The 19,363-nt window shown below is 43.0% G+C and overlaps 1 protein-coding gene across 5 annotated transcripts in view; it reads left to right on the plus strand.

Moving 5' to 3' along the window:
- arhgap10 (Rho GTPase activating protein 10) overlaps window positions 1–15,862 on the plus strand; it is a 305,162-nt gene extending 289,300 nt beyond the window's left edge. For all 5 annotated transcript variants that reach the window (XM_041193989.1, XM_041193998.1, XM_041193964.1 and 2 more), the window contains 3 exons: window positions 630–731; window positions 10,501–10,592; window positions 14,832–15,862. In XM_041193989.1, coding sequence (XP_041049923.1) covers window positions 630–731; window positions 10,501–10,592; window positions 14,832–14,920 — 283 coding nt within the window. In that variant the 3' untranslated portion in view covers window positions 14,921–15,862. The remainder of the gene's footprint in view (window positions 1–629; window positions 732–10,500; window positions 10,593–14,831) is intronic.
- Window positions 15,863–19,363: the final 3,501 nt, after the last annotated feature.

Raw genomic sequence — 19,363 nt, forward strand, 5'->3', positions numbered from 1 at the left:
CAGGAGCAGAGCCCTATCAGAAACCAAGCGTGTTTTCTGATTTTGGAGCGACTGAGCAGGAAAGTAGTGAGACCCATGCTTGAGCTGGGGTGTCCAAAATCAAGAGGTGCTCAGAGAGAGTTGGAGGATTGCCTAACTGAAGGACACCGAGCTATCTCACAAATCAGAGAATAGCGGGAATACTAAGTGGAATCAAAGCGAATTCCTGAGAGCTGTGGCACACCTTGGTTTGATCCCAGGAGAAATGAAGTAATCCTCGAAATCCTGTAAATTATAAGGGATGGATGGAAATAAAAGCAGAATGCGAAATATCCTGTTGAAATTTTTGGGCTTATGGTATTTACAAAATGTAGCATTAAATTAGTACTTTACTTAACTCTTGTATAGTAAATATTTTTGTTTAAAACATGAAGTCATGTGGCATAATTCTTTCGGTTAATAGCTGGGAGTTCGAATTTTTTTTAAACTTCACCAGTCTCCACTGAGATCGTAACACTGGTTAAATGCAAAGACAAGTATCTGATTTTAAAGCTATAATATTTGTTGAAATTGTAAGCTAAATTTAACAATGCATCATCAATATGCTTTGACAAAATCGATGTTAAACTCATTTTATTTTGTCTCACCAGTTCATTAATATCAATGGCTTCCTGCTTCAATTCTTCACCGACTTCACTGCCATCCTTCCAGTTTCCATCTGAGACTGCCAGTGGTGACAAACCTCCCAATGGGTATGGAAAACTCTTATTTCGTAATATAATAGTTGGCACTGAATAAAATCTCTTTTCCTTACCCATTATTGCCATTGAGATAATGGACAGATCTATTTGATAATCTTCTCACCAGTTTATGACCCAAATTCAGTGCAGGTCAATGGATCAAAGCCCAAAGAATAAATTTTGCTTGGTTGACATTGTCAATAACAAGTGGAGGAGAAAATATACTCTGACCTGGCATGTGAAGTCACATTAGAAAAGCATTCAAGTGAACACATCAAAGTTCTTCAGAAGCATTATGCGACAATTTCTATAGCCACTTCTTTAAGGAAAAGCACAAACTAGACCACTCTATTACAGTACAGAATTACCGTGCAACTTTCACTCCTCAATAAATCTTGAATCTCAATATTTACAGCAGACCCACCCATGTGCAGCGGTTATTTGAGACCTGACTTACTTTTTATAAGTTGTGAGAATGGGTGTCCTTTTATTCAATATTTTGGGGAATAGTGTGTCATTCTGTAAAGAAGGCTGGATGCCTGTCTCTATCTGTGTGCGATTTAATTAAGCTGGGCAGAGTTGATAGGAGTTGGGTTGTCTGTGTGTTTGGAAACATGGAAAGATTGAAGTTGTAAGTTTGAGATACAAGTAAATAAGTTAGATCTAACATTTGTATTTTTAGATAAATTGAGAGGTTGTTTGAATTTCAAAGGGGAATTGGAGGTAACAAGGAAAATGTTTGCATCTTGCAGGAGTCCATAGGTAAATAGTAGCGGGGATATTATATTTTTATTGACCCAAAAGTAAAGGCAAGATGGAAATAGGAAAGATCTTATATTTAGAAGGGTTAGAATTTCAAAGGGCTGTGAGAACAATGGGACTGAGAGGAAGGGGGAAAAAGGCATATTAGAGTTACTATGGATAGCTTTTTTAGCAATTGAGCTGGATAGCTGTCGACCCATTAAGCTGGAGATAGCTGGCCCTTTTTGAGCTGTTGAGAGGTCTTGGGCTACAGCAAGCAGTTTCGAAGTGAATTCAGTAGCAAAGTGGAAGAGGGTAAAGGTCATGTGGTACATCTTTATCGAAGTTACAGCAGTCTGCCTTGTGTGACATTGCTGGATTCCATATTTAAATATCTATAAGGAAGTGTTGCCTGTTTACTTGTGGGTTTGACCAAGTAGAGATTTTTTGGGGGAATGTTTTGTAACCTTAATTTAAGTACACAAGATTACAGAAACAAATTTTCTTCTTTTTTCGTTAATAAAACTTCTATTGGACCTCTTACTGATGAGATTGGTACGTTGCCTTCTCGTTATTAGAATACAAATAAAAGGTTGTGGCCCGTTAGCCAAGTTTCCCTCTGGGATTTGGTTTGTGCAGCAACTAACACCGGCTGTGGCCATAACAAAGTGCACTCTCAGACTTGATGTGGTAGGGCTACAAAGCTTTGTTTTGATTCATTGGTTGTGGAGCCATTTGGTTCTGTTATAACCTGCTCCTTTTGATGTTTAGCATATAAATAGCTTCACTAATTTGGTGCCATGATACAAGGTATGCCTGATGCTGACTCTGGCCTACCCTTCTGCACTTGACATTGAACTAAGCTGGCTTGATAGTGGACAAAGAGTGAGAGATGTGCTGGGCCACTCTGTCCTTAATCTTTCCTGCTTAACACAGTCTCACTGCATCTAAAGAGTATCATTTTTGTAAAAGCATGGTATAATGGGCTGACATGACTGTGATGGGCAGGCTGATGAGTATAAGATCAAATATGTTATATTCTGATGTTCGCATCACCCGATGCAGTTACAGTCTGGTAACCTTATTCATTAGGGCTTGGCCAATTTATACAATATTGGCACTACTGACAAATTCTTGGCGGTGGACATTGAAATCCAACTCCCAAACACTCCCATTTTGTTCCGTTGCTTCCCTCAGTATGCCAAGCGATGTTCAACAGGAAGGTGCACAAATTTGTCAGTTCAGGTAGGTGGCAATCAGCAGGATGTTTCCCTGACTTGTTTGGCCTGGAACCATGAGATCCAGTGCAAGACCTACCCAACTGTACAGCACCCCACACCACCTCTGGTGAATCTATTCTTAAGTTTTCCCAAATTCACTTGAGTACTCTCAGAAATGAGATGGAAATTGGAGTCCTGACCAAAGATCAGTACCATTAAAGAGCAAGCATTTTAAAATTTATTTCCATTAAGATTATAAGGCCATTAGAAATAGGATCAGGAGTAGGCCACCCAGACCCTTGAGCCTGCCCCATCATTCAATTAAATCATGGCTAATTGTGGCCTTAACTCCACTTTCCTGTCTGTCCCCCATAATGCACGACTCCCTTGTAGATCAAAAATCTGTCCAACTCAGCCTTGAATATATTCAATGACCCAGCCTCCACTTTTCTTTGGGGAAGAGAATTCCAAAGATTAACGATCCACTGAGAGAAGAAATTTCTCCTTATTTCAGTCTTAAATGGGAGACCCTTTTTTTTTAAGCTGTGTCCCCAGTTCCATATTCCCCTTTAAGAGGAAACATCCTCTCAGCATCTACCCTGTCGAGCCCTTTCAGAATCGCGTATGTTTCAATAAGATCACCTCTTGTTCTCCTAAACCCCAGTGAGTATAGGCCCAACCTGTTCAACCTTTCCACATAAGACAATCCCTTCGTCCCAGGAATCAGTCTAGAGAACCTTCTGTGATCTGCTTCCAATGCAAAATCAGGAGACCAAAATTGTTCACAGTATTCTATGTGCAGCTTTACCAATGCCATGTGCAGTTGTAGCAAGGTTTTCTTATTTATATACTCCATCCCCTTGCAATAAAGGCCAACATTCCTTTTGCCCTCCTAATTACTTGTTGTATCTGCATGCTAACTTTTTGTGATTCATATGCAAGAGCATCCAGATCCCTCGGTACCACAGCATTCTGCAGTCTCTCTACATTTAACTAACACACTGCTTTTATATTCTTCCTGCTAAAGTGGGCAACCTTACATTATAAAAACAGAATTACCTGGAAAAACTCAGCAGGTCTGGCAGCATCGGCGGAGAAGAAAAGAGTTGACGTTTCGAGTCCTCATGACCCTTCGACAGAACTTGAGTTCGAGTCCAGGAAAGAGCTGAAATATAAGCTGGTTTAAGGTGTGTGTGTGGGGGGCGGAGAGATAGAGAGACAGAGAGGTGGAGGGGGTTGGTGTGGTTGTAGCGACAAACAAGCAGTGATAGAAGCAGATCATCAAAAGATGTCAACAACAATAGTACAATAGAACACATAGGTGTTAAAGTTAAAGTTGGTGATATTATCTAAACGAATGTGCTAATTAAGAATGGATGGTAGGGCACTCAAGGTATAGCTCTAGTGGGTTTTTTTTTATATAATGGAAATAGGTGGGAAAAGGAAAATCTTTATAATTTATTGGGAAAAAAAAAGAAGGGGGAAACAGAAAGGGGGTGGGGATGGGGGAGGGGACTCACGACCTAAAGTTGTTGAATTCAATATTCAGTCCGGAAGGCTGTAAAGTCCCTAGTCGGAAGATGAGGTGTTGTTCCTCCAGTTTGCGTTGGGCTTCACTGGAACAATGCAGCAAGCCAAGGACAGACATGTGGGCAAGAGAGCAGGGTGGAGTGTTAAAATGGCAAGCGACAGGGAGGTTTGGGTCATTCTTGCGGACAGACCGCAGGTGTTCTGCAAAGCGGTCGCCCAGTTTACGTTTGGTCTCTCCAATGTAGAGGAGACCACATTGGGAGCAACGAATGCAGTAGACTAAGTTGGGGGAAATGCAAGTGAAATGCTGCTTCACTTGAAAGGAGTGTTTGGGTCCTTGGACGGTGAGGAGAGAGGAAGTGAAGGGGCAGGTGTTGCATCTTTTGCGTGGGCAAGGGGTTGTGCCATAGGAGGGGGTTGAGGAGTAGGGGGTGATGGAGGAGTGGACCAGGGTGTCCCGGAGGGAGCGATCCCTACGGAATGCCGATAAGGGGGGTGAAGGGAAGATGTGTTTGGTAGTGGCATCATGCTGGAGTTGGCAGAAATGGCGGAGGATGATCCTTTGAATGCGGAGGCTGGTGGGGTGATAAGTGAGGACAAGGGGGACCCTATCATGTTTCTGGGAGGGAGGAGAAGGAGTGAGGGCGGATGCGCGGGAGATGGGCCGGACACGGTTGAGGGCCCTGTCAACGACCGTGGGTGGAAAACCTCGGTTAAGGAAGAAGGAGGACATGTCAGAGGAACTGTTTTTGAATGTAGCATCATCGGAACAGATGCGACGGAGGCGAAGGAACTGAGAGAATGGGATGGAGTCCTTACAGGAAGTGGGGTGTGAGGAGCTGTAGTCGAGATAGCTGTGGGTGTCGGTGGGTTTGTAATGGATATTGGTGGACAGTCTATCACCAGAGATTGAGACAGAGAGGTCAAGGAAGGGAAGGGAAGTGTCAGAGATGGACCACGTGAAAATGATGGAGGGGTGGAGATTGGAAGCAAAATTAATAAATTTTTCCAAGTCCTGACGAGAGCATGAAGCAGCACCGAAATAATCATCGATGTACCGGAGAAAGAGTTGTGGAAGGGGGCCGGAGTAGGACTGCAACAAGGAATGTTCCACATACCCCATAAAGAGACAGGCTCTTTATGGGGTATGTGGAACATTCCTTGTTGCAGTCCTACTCCGGCCCCCTTCCACAACTCTTTCTCCGGTACATCGATGATTATTTCGGTGCTGCTTCATGCTCTCGTCAGGACTTGGAAAAATTTATTAATTTTGCTTCCAATCTCCACCCCTCCATCATTTTCACGTGGTCCATCTCTGACACTTCCCTTCCCTTCCTTGACCTCTCTGTCTCAATCTCTGGTGATAGACTGTCCACCAATATCCATTACAAACCCACCGACACCCACAGCTATCTCGACTACAGCTCCTCACACCCCACTTCCTGTAAGGACTCCATCCCATTCTCTCAGTTCCTTCGCCTCCGTCGCATCTGTTCCGATGATGCTACATTCAAAAACAGTTCCTCTGACATGTCCTCCTTCTTCCTTAACCGAGGTTTTCCACCCACGGTCGTTGACAGGGCCCTCAACCGTGTCCGGCCCATCTCCCGCGCATCCGCCCTCACTCCTTCTCCTCCCTCCCAGAAACATGATAGGGTCCCCCTTGTCCTCACTTATCACCCCACCAGCCTCCGCATTCAAAGGATCATCCTCCGCCATTTCTGCCAACTCCAGCATGATGCCACTACCAAACACATCTTCCCTTCACCCCCCTTATCGGCATTCCGTAGGGATCGCTCCCTCCGGGACACCCTGGTCCACTCCTCCATCACCCCCTACTCCTCAACCCCCTCCTATGGCACAACCCCTTGCCCACGCAAAAGATGCAACACCTGCCCCTTCACTTCCTCTCTCCTCACCGTCCAAGGACCCAAACACTCCTTTCAAGTGAAGCAGCATTTCACTTGCATTTCCCCCAACTTAGTCTACTGCATTCGTTGCTCCCAATGTGGTCTCCTCTACATTGGAGAGACCAAACGTAAACTGGGCGACCGCTTTGCAGAACACCTGCGGTCTGTCCGCAAGAATGACCCAAACCTCCCTGTCGCTTGCCATTTTAACACTCCACCCTGCTCTCTTGCCCACATGTCTGTCCTTGGCTTGCTGCATTGTTCCAGTGAAGCCCAACGCAAACTGGAGGAACAACACCTCATCTTCCGACTAGGGACTTTACAGCCTTCCGGACTGAATATTGAATTCAACAACTTTAGGTCGTGAGTCCCCTCCCCCATCCCCACCCCCTTTCTGTTTCCCCCTTCTTTTTTTTTCCCAATAAATTATAAAGATTTTCCTTTTCCCACCTATTTCCATTATATAAAAAAAAACCCACTAGAGCTATACCTTGAGTGCCCTACCATCCATTCTTAATTAGCACATTCGTTTAGATAATATCACCAACTTTAACTTTAACACCTATGTGTTCTATTGTACTATTGTTGTTGACATCTTTTGATGATCTGCTTCTATCACTGCTTGTTTGTCGCTACAACCACACCAACCCCCTCCACCTCTCTGTCTCTCTATCTCTCCGCCCCCCACACACACACCTTAAACCAGCTTATATTTCAGCTCTTTCCTGGACTCGAACTCAAGTTCTGTCGAAGGGTCATGAGGACTCGAAACGTCAACTCTTTTCTTCTCCGCCGATGCTGCCAGACCTGCTGAGTTTTTCCAGGTAATTCTGTTTTTGTTTTGGATTTCCAGCATCCGCAGTTTTTTTGTTTTTAACCTTACATTATACTCCATTGACCAAACTTTTACCGACTCACTTGACCTATCTGTATTCCTTTGCAAACTCTTTATGTCCTCCCCACAGCTTGCTTTCCTACCTATCTTTGTATCGTCAACAAATTTGGCTACAATATAATAAGTCCCTTCATGCAAGACTTTAAACTTATTAGATTATAAATAGTTAAGGCCCCAGCACTGATCCCTGTGCCACCCCACTAGTTACAGTTTGCCAACCTGAAAATGGGTGACTTTATTCTGACTCTTTGGCTCAGAGCTTCTGATCTCCAAGGGGGTTGTGCCCTGGAGGTACTGCAGAGGATGCGCTGCACGCAAGTCCACACGCAAGGACTGACGGGAATTGCCCGGGAAGTTCATCCGATGAACAATTACTCTGCACTGGGAACCATCCAATATTCCAATTTAAATCGGAAACTTTGGATGGTTCTGACTCGCTTAGCAGAATAGCTACCCAGGAAAATTAGAAGGATTAAAACCACTTCTAACCCCTCAGTAACTATGGTGGTGATGCGCCCCTCATGACTACCCTCCCGAACTGCCCTCCACAACTACCTACCAACCTGACTATCCCCGGCACTCCCTGACTGCCCAACTGAACCCTGACACACCCTTCTCGCCACCCCCCCCCCCCCACCCCCCCGCCATACCCACAGCTGACCACCAGATCCCCCCCGACCCATCCTACTCCCCTTGCCGTCCCACTCCCCCAGCCGTCCCATCCTACACACCCGACCCATCGTCCTCCCCCACCGCCAACCCTTCCTCCTTCCCCCCCCCCAACCTGTCCTCTTCCACCCCGCCAACCTCCAAGATCCGTTGTCCTCTCCCAACACCCCGCCCCCGCCACCAACCCATCCTCCTTCTCTCCAATCCATCCTACTTCCCCCACCAATCCGTTCTATTTCCTCCTGACCCACCCTACTTTCCCTTGACCCGCCCTCCTTTACCCTCGACCTGCCCTATTCCCCCGCCCCATCCTACTCTCCCATTGACCCATCCTATTACCCTCCCAACCCATCCTACTCCCCTCCCGTCCCCCAACTCATCCTACTTCTCCCCCCCACCAACCATTCGACTCTGCACTCCCCAAAACCAACCCCCAACCCATCCTACTCCTCTTTCCCCCAACGTCCTATATCCTCATACTAGCCCCTACCCCCCTCCCATCTTGCCTCCGCCCCCACCCACTTATCTTACACACTCACCTTCTTCCTGGTTTCTCACAGTAGCTAGGATGTAAAAAGGAGGTGAAGCTTCACTTCCCCTGATGCTGATGCCCCAGATTGAAGGCCTCAGCTACACTATACTTTCTTCACCAGGCCCAAGTTGGAAGGTCAGGTGAGAAATGTGCAGGCCCCAACTAAGGAAAGTAGTAAGGAGCGGAGCGGCAATCCGACTGTGATTGTCATTCCATGGAAGTTCTGACCCTTTATTTCTTTTAGTTAACCAATTTTCTTTTCATGCTAATATACCACCCCCAACATTCGAAGCAGTAACCTTTTATGTGGCATCTTATCAAATGCCTTTTCGAAATCCAAGCACACTACATCTATTGGTTCCTCTTATTCACCGTACTTGTTACATCTTCAAAGAACTCAAGTAAGTTTTCCCTTTCACAAAACCATATTGACTCTGCCTAAATGTATTATGATGTTCTAAATGTCCTGCTACTACCTCCTTAATAATGGACCCTAGCATTTTCCCAATGTCAGGCATTAAGCTAACTGGCCTATAGTTTCCTGCTTTCTGTTTCGCACCTCTCTTGAATACAGATGTTACATTTGCGGTTTTCCAATCTGCTGGGACCTTTCCAGAATCTAGGGCATTTTGGAAAATTATAACCAATACATCCATTACCTCTGCAACCACTTCCTTTAAGACCCTTGGATGCAGGCCATCAGGTCCAGGGGACTTGTTAGTCTTTTAGCCCCACTAGTTTTCCCAGTACTTTTTCTTGGTATGATTGTTTTAAGTTACACCCATCCCCTTGCCTCTTGATTTTCTACTGTTCTTGGGATGCATTTTGTGTAGAAGCACTTAGAAGACAGATGCAAGAGACTTGTTCAATATCTCTGCCATTTACTTTTTCCTATAATTAATTATTTTGTAAGTACATGTAGAAGCTTTTACTGTTTTTATATATCCTGCTAGTTTTCTCGTGTACTTTACTTTCTCCCTCTTTACTTTTTTAGTCATTCTTTGCTGAATTCTAAAATATTTCCAATTTTCTGGCCTACCACTAATCTTGTGCATCATTTTACGTCTTTTCTTTCAATTGGATACCATCCTTAACTTACTTAGTTAACCATGGATGGTGCATCCTTCCAGTAGAGTCTTTCCTTCTCAATGGAATATACCTTTGCTGAGAGTTATGAAATATCTGCTAAGATAATCCTATAATAGTTTTATTTTAAATCCCAGAGTGCTGTTCTGTAGCCTCTGAATTTTCATGTGCTCACTATATCAGAACAGTCTTTTTATAATCTCCCTCCCACTCCAGAGGCAGCTGTGTTTTCAGCATATACTCCTTCATTTCTTTAAAAATGTACATTGGCTTGGTGCTAATTATTGATCTTCTATTTTATAAAAAAGCATTCCTGTTCAGAGACAAATATCTAAAGGAGTGGAGCGTGATGATCCATTCCAAACTATACACAAAACCCTTTAGTGAAAATATTGTCCTGTCCTCTCAACTCTTCCATTGTATATAACTGCTGCCAGTAAAATTAGATCAATTACATAATCATCACTGACATTGGTAGAAGTCACTTTAATAACAAGTTTAGAAAATGTCCTGGGGCAGAATCTTGCCCTTGGTGGGCTCTGCGGGGGCGGGGGAAGCTGACCAGTGCCCATGATCGGGGCCGGAAGGCAATTTCACACTGGCGGGCTGATTAAGGCCCACCCAGCGTGAAACGCGAGCAGCAGCACCCAGCACGGAGCTGCCTCAGGGAGATGAAGACTTACATTTTTAATGTCTTTATTACTTTTTATACATAATAAGTTCCCTCATGTGACTCTGTCACATGAGCAAGGACATGTTATTAATTAAGTTTTAAAATTTTTATTTTATTTTTATTTGCTTTGGGAAACCTCATCCCGCCCGTGGATGAAGTTCCTTAAAAAGTGCAAAGGCCGCTTGGAACTTTTTGCCTGCCCACCAGCCACAAGATTGGACGGGTAGTGAAAAATTTCATTTAATTGATAATTTAATAGCCTTAACAGGCCTTTTCATTGTTGGCTGGCCAACTCTGGCGCGTGCCCACCGAACGAAATATCACGCGACTGCGTGTTGATGTCAGGATGTACAGTGCCCGCCAAACTAAAGATTTTGCCCCCGGTTTTTAGGTATATTGTACTCTGAATCTTTTTTAGATTATTTATGCAGCAACCACAATTGCTATTTTATTTGCTATTTAATAGTTCATAAAATAAAGTTGCTAGAATTGTTTGCAATGAGGTAATGACTCCATTTTTTTTAGGGTTCCAAACCATAAAGCCAAGGCTGTTTACTCATGTGAAGCAGAGCATTACTCAGAGTTATCCTTCAAAGTGGGAGCAATATTTGAAAATGGTGAGTGTAACCAGAGATGTTAGATAATTTTCCCCTGCTGTGAAATGTATTGTACTCCTTACTTCATAGAAACATAGTTACCCCAAAGCTATTTGCTAAATTGCAAACATCCTCCACTCAATATAGGAGTTAAGCCTATATTGATTTCTACCAAGGAACCACATATTTGCATATTACTGAAAAAAGAGACATGCAGATTTGCAAGAAAACTAAATCACAAAGAGAACAATAACTTCTACTACATGAGAAGGTGCTGATTGTTTGGCAAGTGGATTCTGATTGGTCGATGTGCTGACGCAGAGAATGCACCAGAGAACAATTAACTGCCAAGCTTTTGTTTAAATTCAAACAATTCTGATAGGTCAAGGCATTATCATGGATAATGAACCAGGGAATGGCTGACCCCCAAACCTTTGTTTAGTTGAAAAAGGTGCAATGTGTGGACATGTTCTTTCTGTCTGCAAAGGACAGGGCCCTGTGTGTGAATATATGTATTTTCTAGCATGCATAATTGAGCCGAACTGGTTGTTTATGTAATTCCTAGCACAATCGGGAATGTTTAGTAAATGTTGCTCAATTGCAAAATCACATAAGACCATAAGATGCAGGAGCAGAAGTAGGTGAGGCTGGATAGAAGGCCAGTGATAGGTGGAGGCAAAGGAGAGGTTGCAAAAGATGTCATAAACAAAAGGTCAAAGGGGTGTTGATGTTGGTAATACTGGCTAAAGGAGGTGCTAATGGTGACACTTGCTCATCCTGCTTTCTACTCTTAATGTCACCATTAACACCTCCTTTAGCCAGTATCACCACCATCAACGCCCCTTCGACCTTTTGTTTATGACATCTTTTGCAATCTCTCCTTTGCCTCCACCTATCACTGGCCTTCTATCCAGCTTCACTTGTCCCACCCCCCTTAAACACTATATATTTCACCACACTTCTGCTTCTCTTTACTTCTGAAGAAGACTCGTACGGACTCAAAAAGTTAACTGTCTTTCTCTCCACAGATCCTGTCAGACTTGCTGAGTTGTTCCAGCAATTTTTCTTTTTGTTCCAACATTCTATTTGCCTTCCCTATTATCTGTTGAACCTGTATGCTAGCTTATTGGAATTCATACATGAGGACCCCCAAAATCCCTCTGTGCTGCAGCTTTCTGCAGTCTTTCTCCATTTAAATAATATTCAGCTCTTCTATCTTCCTGCCAAAGTGCATAACCTCTCATTTTCCCACATTATAATCCATCAGCCAAGTTTTTGCCCACTCACTTAACCTGTCTATATCCCTCTGGTTGACTCTTTGTGTCATCCTCATCACTTGCTCTCCCATCTATTTTTGTGTCATCCGCAAACTTGGCGATAGTACATTCATTTCCCTCATACAAGCCATTAATATATATTGTAAATAATTGTGGCCCCAGCACTGATCCTTGTGGCACTCCACTAGTTACAGGCTGCCATCCTGAAAATGCCCCCCTTATCCCAACCCTGTCTTCTATTAGTTAGTCAATCCTCTATCCATGCTAATACACTACCCCTAACACCATGGGCTCTTATCTTATTAAGTAGCCTTATGTGCAGTACCTTATTGAACACCTTTTGGAAATCCAAATATATTACATCTACTGGTTCCCTTTTATCTATCTTGCTTGCTACCTCCTCAAAGAATTCTAATAAACTTCTCGGGCATGATTTCCCTTTCGTGAAGCCATGCTGATTCTGCTTGATTATATTATGCATTTCTAAATGCTCTGCTGTTACATCCTTTGTAATAGACTCTAACATTTTCCCAACGATGGATGTTAAGCTAACTGGTCTATGATTACCTGTCTTTTTTTGTCTCTCTCCCTATTTGAATAAGGGTGTTACATTGGCAGTTTTCCAATCCTCTGGGACTTTTCCAGAATCTTAAGGATTCTTGGAAGATTACTACCACTATACCTGCAGCTACTTCCTTTAATATCCTAGGATGCAACCCATCAGGTCCAGGGGACTTATTGGCCTTTAGCCCCGTTAATTTCCCTCGTGCTTTTTCTCCAGTGATAGTTATTGTATTTATTTCCTCCCCCCACCCCCTTTTGCTCCTTGATTATTTAGTATTTTTGGAATGCTATTAGCATCTTCTACAGTAACATCCAGTGTTACACACTATGTTCTGAATTTTGAAAGCACGGGCTGGTTGAATATGGTCAATACTTTCCTTGTTGCAAACAGCTGAAGGGATACAACCCACCGCTATAATTGGTATTCTTGCAAATCTGTCCTGATGAGTGCAAGACAAAAATAATTTTTGTCTCTTTTCTGTAATTTCCAAGTTGTGCACTATCAAGCAACAATATTTGCTTGATATAAAGTATTGTGATATTCTGGATAGACAGCGATCCCATATTCTGTTTCTGTAAAGCCCTATATTCTTCACATTGCACAAATTCTTTTTTACCTAGCTGATGGTTTGTGAGGACACATTCACATCCTGCTGTTGGATTGGACCAAAGTTTTAGCCTCCCCTCAGGTGTAGGCTAGATTTGATAATCCTTATTGTTTTCACAATTTGACTTTTTAGGCAACCAGCCTGTAATTTTTCTTTCTTTCTAGATTTTCACTCTGGAAATTGGAGCACCATCTGCTAAAGTAACAGGCAGTGGTATTGTCCTTATAACAGTATGTTGCATGCTTAACACATAATTTTTTCACTTGAATGGAGGATCAACCTAGAGGTAATTCCAGAAATATTCAGGATTTGGGAAACCCAGAGATTACTTGGGCAGCTACTGACTTCTGTGTTTCTGCTTGGACGTAAAGTTCATGCCAACTTAGAGGTTAGATAGTATTTTTATGCATTTCTTCCATTTTCCTGGTCCCACAAATGAAGTTGCACTGCCTAAGATTTGCTCCTCTCACTGGAGATTGGGGAGTGCTCAATGTTGCAAATCCCCTCAGAAATGTTCTGCTTGACTTGCCAGTTAATAATAAACAATGACTGTTAGAGCACCGTCTCCCATATTCAGTGGTAAATATCTTGGTCAATCCACTAATGGAGCTTGCAATGCAGTGCAAAATACTTTTTGCAGTAACGTCTCGATGCCTTTCATGTTCTAGACCATTTCTAGCATTTGGTTAAACTTACCTTAAGGCCCAGTTGTATTCAGATTCACATTGCAGCTGTTTTGATCTTTTGCAACAAATTTTTGTTCAGTTCATTAGGTAATCAATTGTTATCTAGCTTTACGAAAGTGATTAAGGAATTGTGCTCGGAAAGACCACCTTTGATTTTGAATTGGGATCTTTTAATCTTTTAAAAGTTAACATTTCCACTATTTGAACCCCTTGAATGTGTCATCCTCAGTTTCTTTGGGAATCTAAGCTTTTAGATTCAGCATGCATTTAGTGAACTGGAAGCCCTTTTTGTTGCAGCCTGTTTGGAATTCTGAGTGAGAATTGCTCATGACACACTCCAAAAAGAAATTGCTGTCCAGTTTCACTTAGACCAAGAATTACCCTTTGTTGTTTGATCTCAAGTGAAGCATTCTTTTCTCTGCTTACATGCTCACAGAACTATGTTGCCGTGTCTCTTATAGGAAGTAATTCAGGAAGTCACGATGATTATTTGTTTCCTATGGTACAAAAGCCCAAAGCAAAAAGGTGACTGACCAGTGATTGCTACATAGATGATAGCAGTCCTTCTGCATTGTTACCTTCTTTTTGTTTGTTCTTAGGATGTGTGCATCACTGGCAAAGTTAACTTTTATTGCCTATCCCCAATTGCTCTTGAGAAGTGGTGATGAACCTTTTGATCCACTACAGTCTTTGTGATATGGGTACACCCACAGTGCCCTTAGGGAGGGACTTCTAGGATTTTGGTCCAGTGATGTCGAAGGAACAATGATATAGTTCCAAATCAGGATTGTGTAACTTAGAAGTGAACTTGCAAGTGATTGTGTTCCTATTCGCCTGCTGCCATTGCCCTTCTAAGCAGTAGAAGTCATGGGTTTGGAAGGTACTGTCGAAGGAGTCTTAGCAAGTTTGCAGGAAAAAAGCTGAAGAGGCAGTTAAAGTTCATTCTATCAGTTCTATGATTTGGTGCACTCTCTTGTGCGGACTCTTCTTTGACAATATAAGAAGAGATTATATGCTTGTTGTGTATTGGTATTGATGCTTATTATAAAAAGGGATGGTTGCTATGTCTATTTGATTTTGCTGCTTAAATTAAACTTCATATTCTTTATTTTCTTCATTCCCCAGTTCACTCTTCACGGGAACCTGGTTGGCTAGAAGGAACCCTCAATGGCAAAACAGGACTTATTCCAGAAAATTATGTTGAATTCCTGTAGCACTGAGCCATTGAAATTTATAGAAAATACTATTCATGGTATCCATGGCCGTTCTTGACAAGACCGAACTATCATTCGTTCTACCTTAACTTCACGACTGAGATTTCTCAACTGGAATCAAGGGGAATATTGATTTCTATAACTAACACACAACTAACCTCTGGTATCTGTAAACTTGTGTGCTTTTTAAAATTAAATATAGCCTGAAGTGCTACTGTCACTTCTTCATGCCATTTTAATTATTACAAGCTTTTATCATAGGATTCAACAGATTGGTGCAGTATTAGCAAGTTTTATTGGAATAACCTGAAACAACACTTGCTAGCTTTGGACTTAATTTTTTCTATCTACTTTGAATTCACAGTGTGATTCTATGAATCCCCTTATCTTCACTATGCCTTTGAAGCAAATTAATAAAAGGGTCACAATAAAAGATTGGGGGAGGGGGCATTGTTTCTATGCAGTTTTGCTTATTCATTGCTGATCATGTCAAATGATTAGATGTTTCAGTTTTAAGAAACATTAGAAATGCTTTTTTTAAAAAAAAAAATCTTGTGCATTTGTGCAACATTTGATGTAATTTGGTGCATTTTAGCCTTCAATATAAAATAACAGGCCTGATGACTGCAGTGGACTTCCATTTTTACACTGTTAATGAATATTGCAATAGGATTTTCATCAATTCATGAATAATTTGGAAATTCCATTCAATTTTTAAGAACAGATATTTACAAACTCTTCAGTTGCTATATATTTGTATTCATTTTAACTGTACAACTGTTATTTCCAGTTTAATGATTTATTATACTTATGAAAACTGTCATAACTTTAATCGTAATGTGTGCACAAATGTGGTCAACAATGTCACAAATTTAAAGCCTTCCAAAATCTGCAGAACATGATCCTGTAACTACATTTGGAAATAAAGATCACTGTCAGTAATAGTTCCAAGATTTTATTATTAATTTGATTGAAGCACATGATTCTTAACATTTAACTTGATTTTAAGTATTCACTGAAGTGTTCTTGTTAAATTATTTCAAATTCAGTCTTGTTTTTACAGTAGTTAAATTGGGTCACTTCCAGTTTGACATGATTTAAATAAGTGATTTTTGAATTTCACATTTTCTAATGCTCATTTATTTTTGCATTATTTTAAAATTCTGCAAATCATTCAGATTTGGGCACGGTAACTTTCCTAACATTATTCATCAAGACTGTAGATCACTTGATTTGATATAAAAAAATGAGCAATCTCTCAGCTATGGAGACTATGCCATTTGCCTTGATGCTCTAGGATTAAGAAAATGAAAATTAACCAGGATTCCTGCTCCTAATAGCTATCCTATGGAAGTTAAGCCAAGTCAAGATCAAAAATAGCCATCATGTTCCTGCAGTTATAATCCTATAATCTGCGTTTATAATCTAGACTCCCAAGTGAAGAATGATCAGTTAAAAACGTACCAAAGGCTGACAGGCATCTGTAGAACCATAACAGCCCAGAGAGAAAAGAAAATGGGTAGGGAAAAAATGAACTTGCCTACTGGCAAGTTATAAATCAATTTATAATCTGTGTCACTCTTGGTAAAATTCATGTGATTCTATACACAGCTGGGAGGAAGCAGAATATGAGGCAGCAGCCAACAAATTACAAAAGGACATAGACAATATTTTCAGTTGGTTTGAAATACAAATAAATATCATTTGCACATTGTGAGAAAAATAAGATACGTTAGTAAGTGGTGTTGAACTATCTGAAGAAGAGGCTGAAATCAATCCAGAAGTGATAATAGATTCTACACAATGCCTAGTCCTTGCAAAGCAGCAATAAATAAGGCAAATGGAATGTTGAGCTACGTTATCATTTCTAAAGTTTTAGGTCTGACATAACATTAATTTGTAATTCTGAAGCATGGTAAGTGTAGGAAAGTGTCCCAGGGCACTTCACAAGTGTAATCGGACAAAGATTGAAACTGACCCAAAGAAGGAAATATTAGGGGAGAAGACTAACAACTTGGCCAAAAAAATAGTTTTTAAGGAGAGCCTTTAAAGGGTGAGAGGTGAAGAAGAGAATTTGAAGGAGGGTTTTCTAAAATTTGGGGCCTAGACAGTAGTACACACCATTGTGCCTAAGGTCTATTGGGTTGTAATTAAACACGGGTGGAATTTTCCGTGCCCACTAGCGTTGGATATGTTCGGTGGCATGAGCGGACAATATGGCAAGAAGGCCAAAGATCAATTTTAAGACGTTGTGAAACCAGTTTGCAATCATCCGCTCAGCCCGTCAATGACAGGCCGCATTTCCTGCCATCGGATGTCAGGAACCTCATTGTAATATATCTGCATATCATTATAAGGCCAACCCACTGGAATCATTCCCCCACGCCAGGTCATCCGAGCGCTGATGTGTTTCACACAGCATATATAAGGTGTGCACTTGGCAGGCTGCACTTCAAGGGGAATACGGAGGTGAGTGCACAGTAACATTGGGGTTCGCGAGGGTTAACTGCTGGCCTTCAGCTTGAGCTGCGTTTGGGGTGGTGGGTGCCAAGGGCTGATCTGCGGTTAAGGCGACTTTGGGTGCAGGGGGAAGGCAAGTGCTGCCCAGTGATTGAAGGTAGTGAACAAGTACGAATGGGATGGTGGGAAGTGAAGCGGCCACGCATTAAGGAAACCTTGGAAATAATGACCATTCCTTACAGCTGAGACAATTCAAGCGTGGAGCCAGGCCTCTAGTTTATCTGTCCACTCAAGCAATGCAGCGGCATGAAAGTGCCACCAAGTGCTCCAAAGCTTTTCACCCCTTGGGTACATTCTGCAAACTACTGGGTGTTTTAGTGGACTGCAGAACAGTTGGATGATTGGGCATGTTGTACAATCTCCTTGCTAAAGCTGGCCAGGGAGCAGTCAGTGGTGGAGGTGCTCATCGTCATCCCAGTTTGGACCAGTCTCCCCCATGGTTCAAGCTAACAATGCAGCCTTGCAGTGTGGGTTAGGGGAATGCCTGAGCTGAGAGCACAGCTTGCAGTCCAGTGGGTGAAGCTGCTCCAATTGGTCAGGTGGAGTGGGGCAGAGGTTGGCGGGGTTTCAGGCTGCCATGCAGCACAATAATCCCTCCCATCCAACTGGTGGTCAGCACTCTCTGGAATGTGTTAAGGGGCCTTCAGACTTAACCAAGGGAGATTCTTAGAACACCCAAGCTAATCCACACATCCCCCTCTTTCATCCTGCATCAGAAGTACATCAGGAGCATGGAGCCTGGTGAACTAGTTGTATGTCTCGTGGCGTACAGAGAATGAAGATGACAGAGAAGAGAGCAGCAGAGGTTCCTGGCTGGGCAGAGGGAGGAGCGACACCCTCAGGAAGGAGCAGCTGGGGCTCCTGCACACACCACTGAAGAGCCATAGCGAGCTGTCGCTGGTCAATGCCTAGCCAGATCCAGGGTCTATAGTCGCCGCCTTTCGTTCCTGCAGGTGACTGTGAACCAGTCTCGCCGAAGACTGCACATGTCTAGTGAACTGATAGATCACATCTGCCAGCTGCTGCAGGATTTGGCACCACGGGGACATGGAGGGCATCCTCTGCCATTGGCCATGAAAGTGACCACGGTACTCAATTTCTATGCCAGTGGCTACTTTCAGGGCTCCACAGGTAACCTCTGTGGGATATCACAATCCACCACCCACAAATATGTCCATTATATCACGGAAGCTATCATCGTGAGAGCACACAACTTTGTGCATTTCACCTGGGACCAGGACAGTCACGATGCAAGAGCAATTGGATTTGCCCAGATCTCGAGTTTTCCACAGGTGCAGGGTGCCATCGACTGCACTCACATGGTGCTCAGATCTCCATGGCATCAAGCAGGCAACTATGTCAACCACAAGGGCTTCCACTCGCTGTATGTGCAGCTGGTGTGCGACCACCACAAACACATCCTGCAGGCCTGTGCTCGGTTTCCAGGGAGTGTCAACAACTCCTACATTCCCAGTCATAGATTTCTGACGTCTTCCAGGGGCCACAGAAGCTGCAGGGGTGACTCCGCGGGACAGGGGCTACCTACAGAGGATGTGGCTGATGATACCAGTGTACTGGCCTCAGACAGCAGCAGAGCAAAGGTATTATGAAGTTCATGCTGCAACTTACATCTTGGTGGAGCAAACCGTGGATGCTGAAAATGAGGTTCCGGTGCCTGGACTGGTCTGGTGGAGCGCTGCAATATAGTCCACAGAGGGTGTCACTCATCGTCGGGTCCTATTGCTCCCTTTACCACCTGGTGCTGCAATGGGGAGACAAGCTGGCTGAGGAGGAGATGCAGGAGCTGCACGAGATCTCCAAACAGGAGGACGTCGACAGGGATGAGGTGAGGAGGTCCTTGAAGGCGGCGATGAGGCTCTTGCACTGGCCAGATGAGGCAGGTACACTTGAGAGGCCCTCATA

This window comes from Carcharodon carcharias, chromosome 1, assembly GCF_017639515.1.
Source record: "Carcharodon carcharias isolate sCarCar2 chromosome 1, sCarCar2.pri, whole genome shotgun sequence".
Lineage (NCBI taxonomy): Eukaryota > Metazoa > Chordata > Chondrichthyes > Lamniformes > Lamnidae > Carcharodon > Carcharodon carcharias.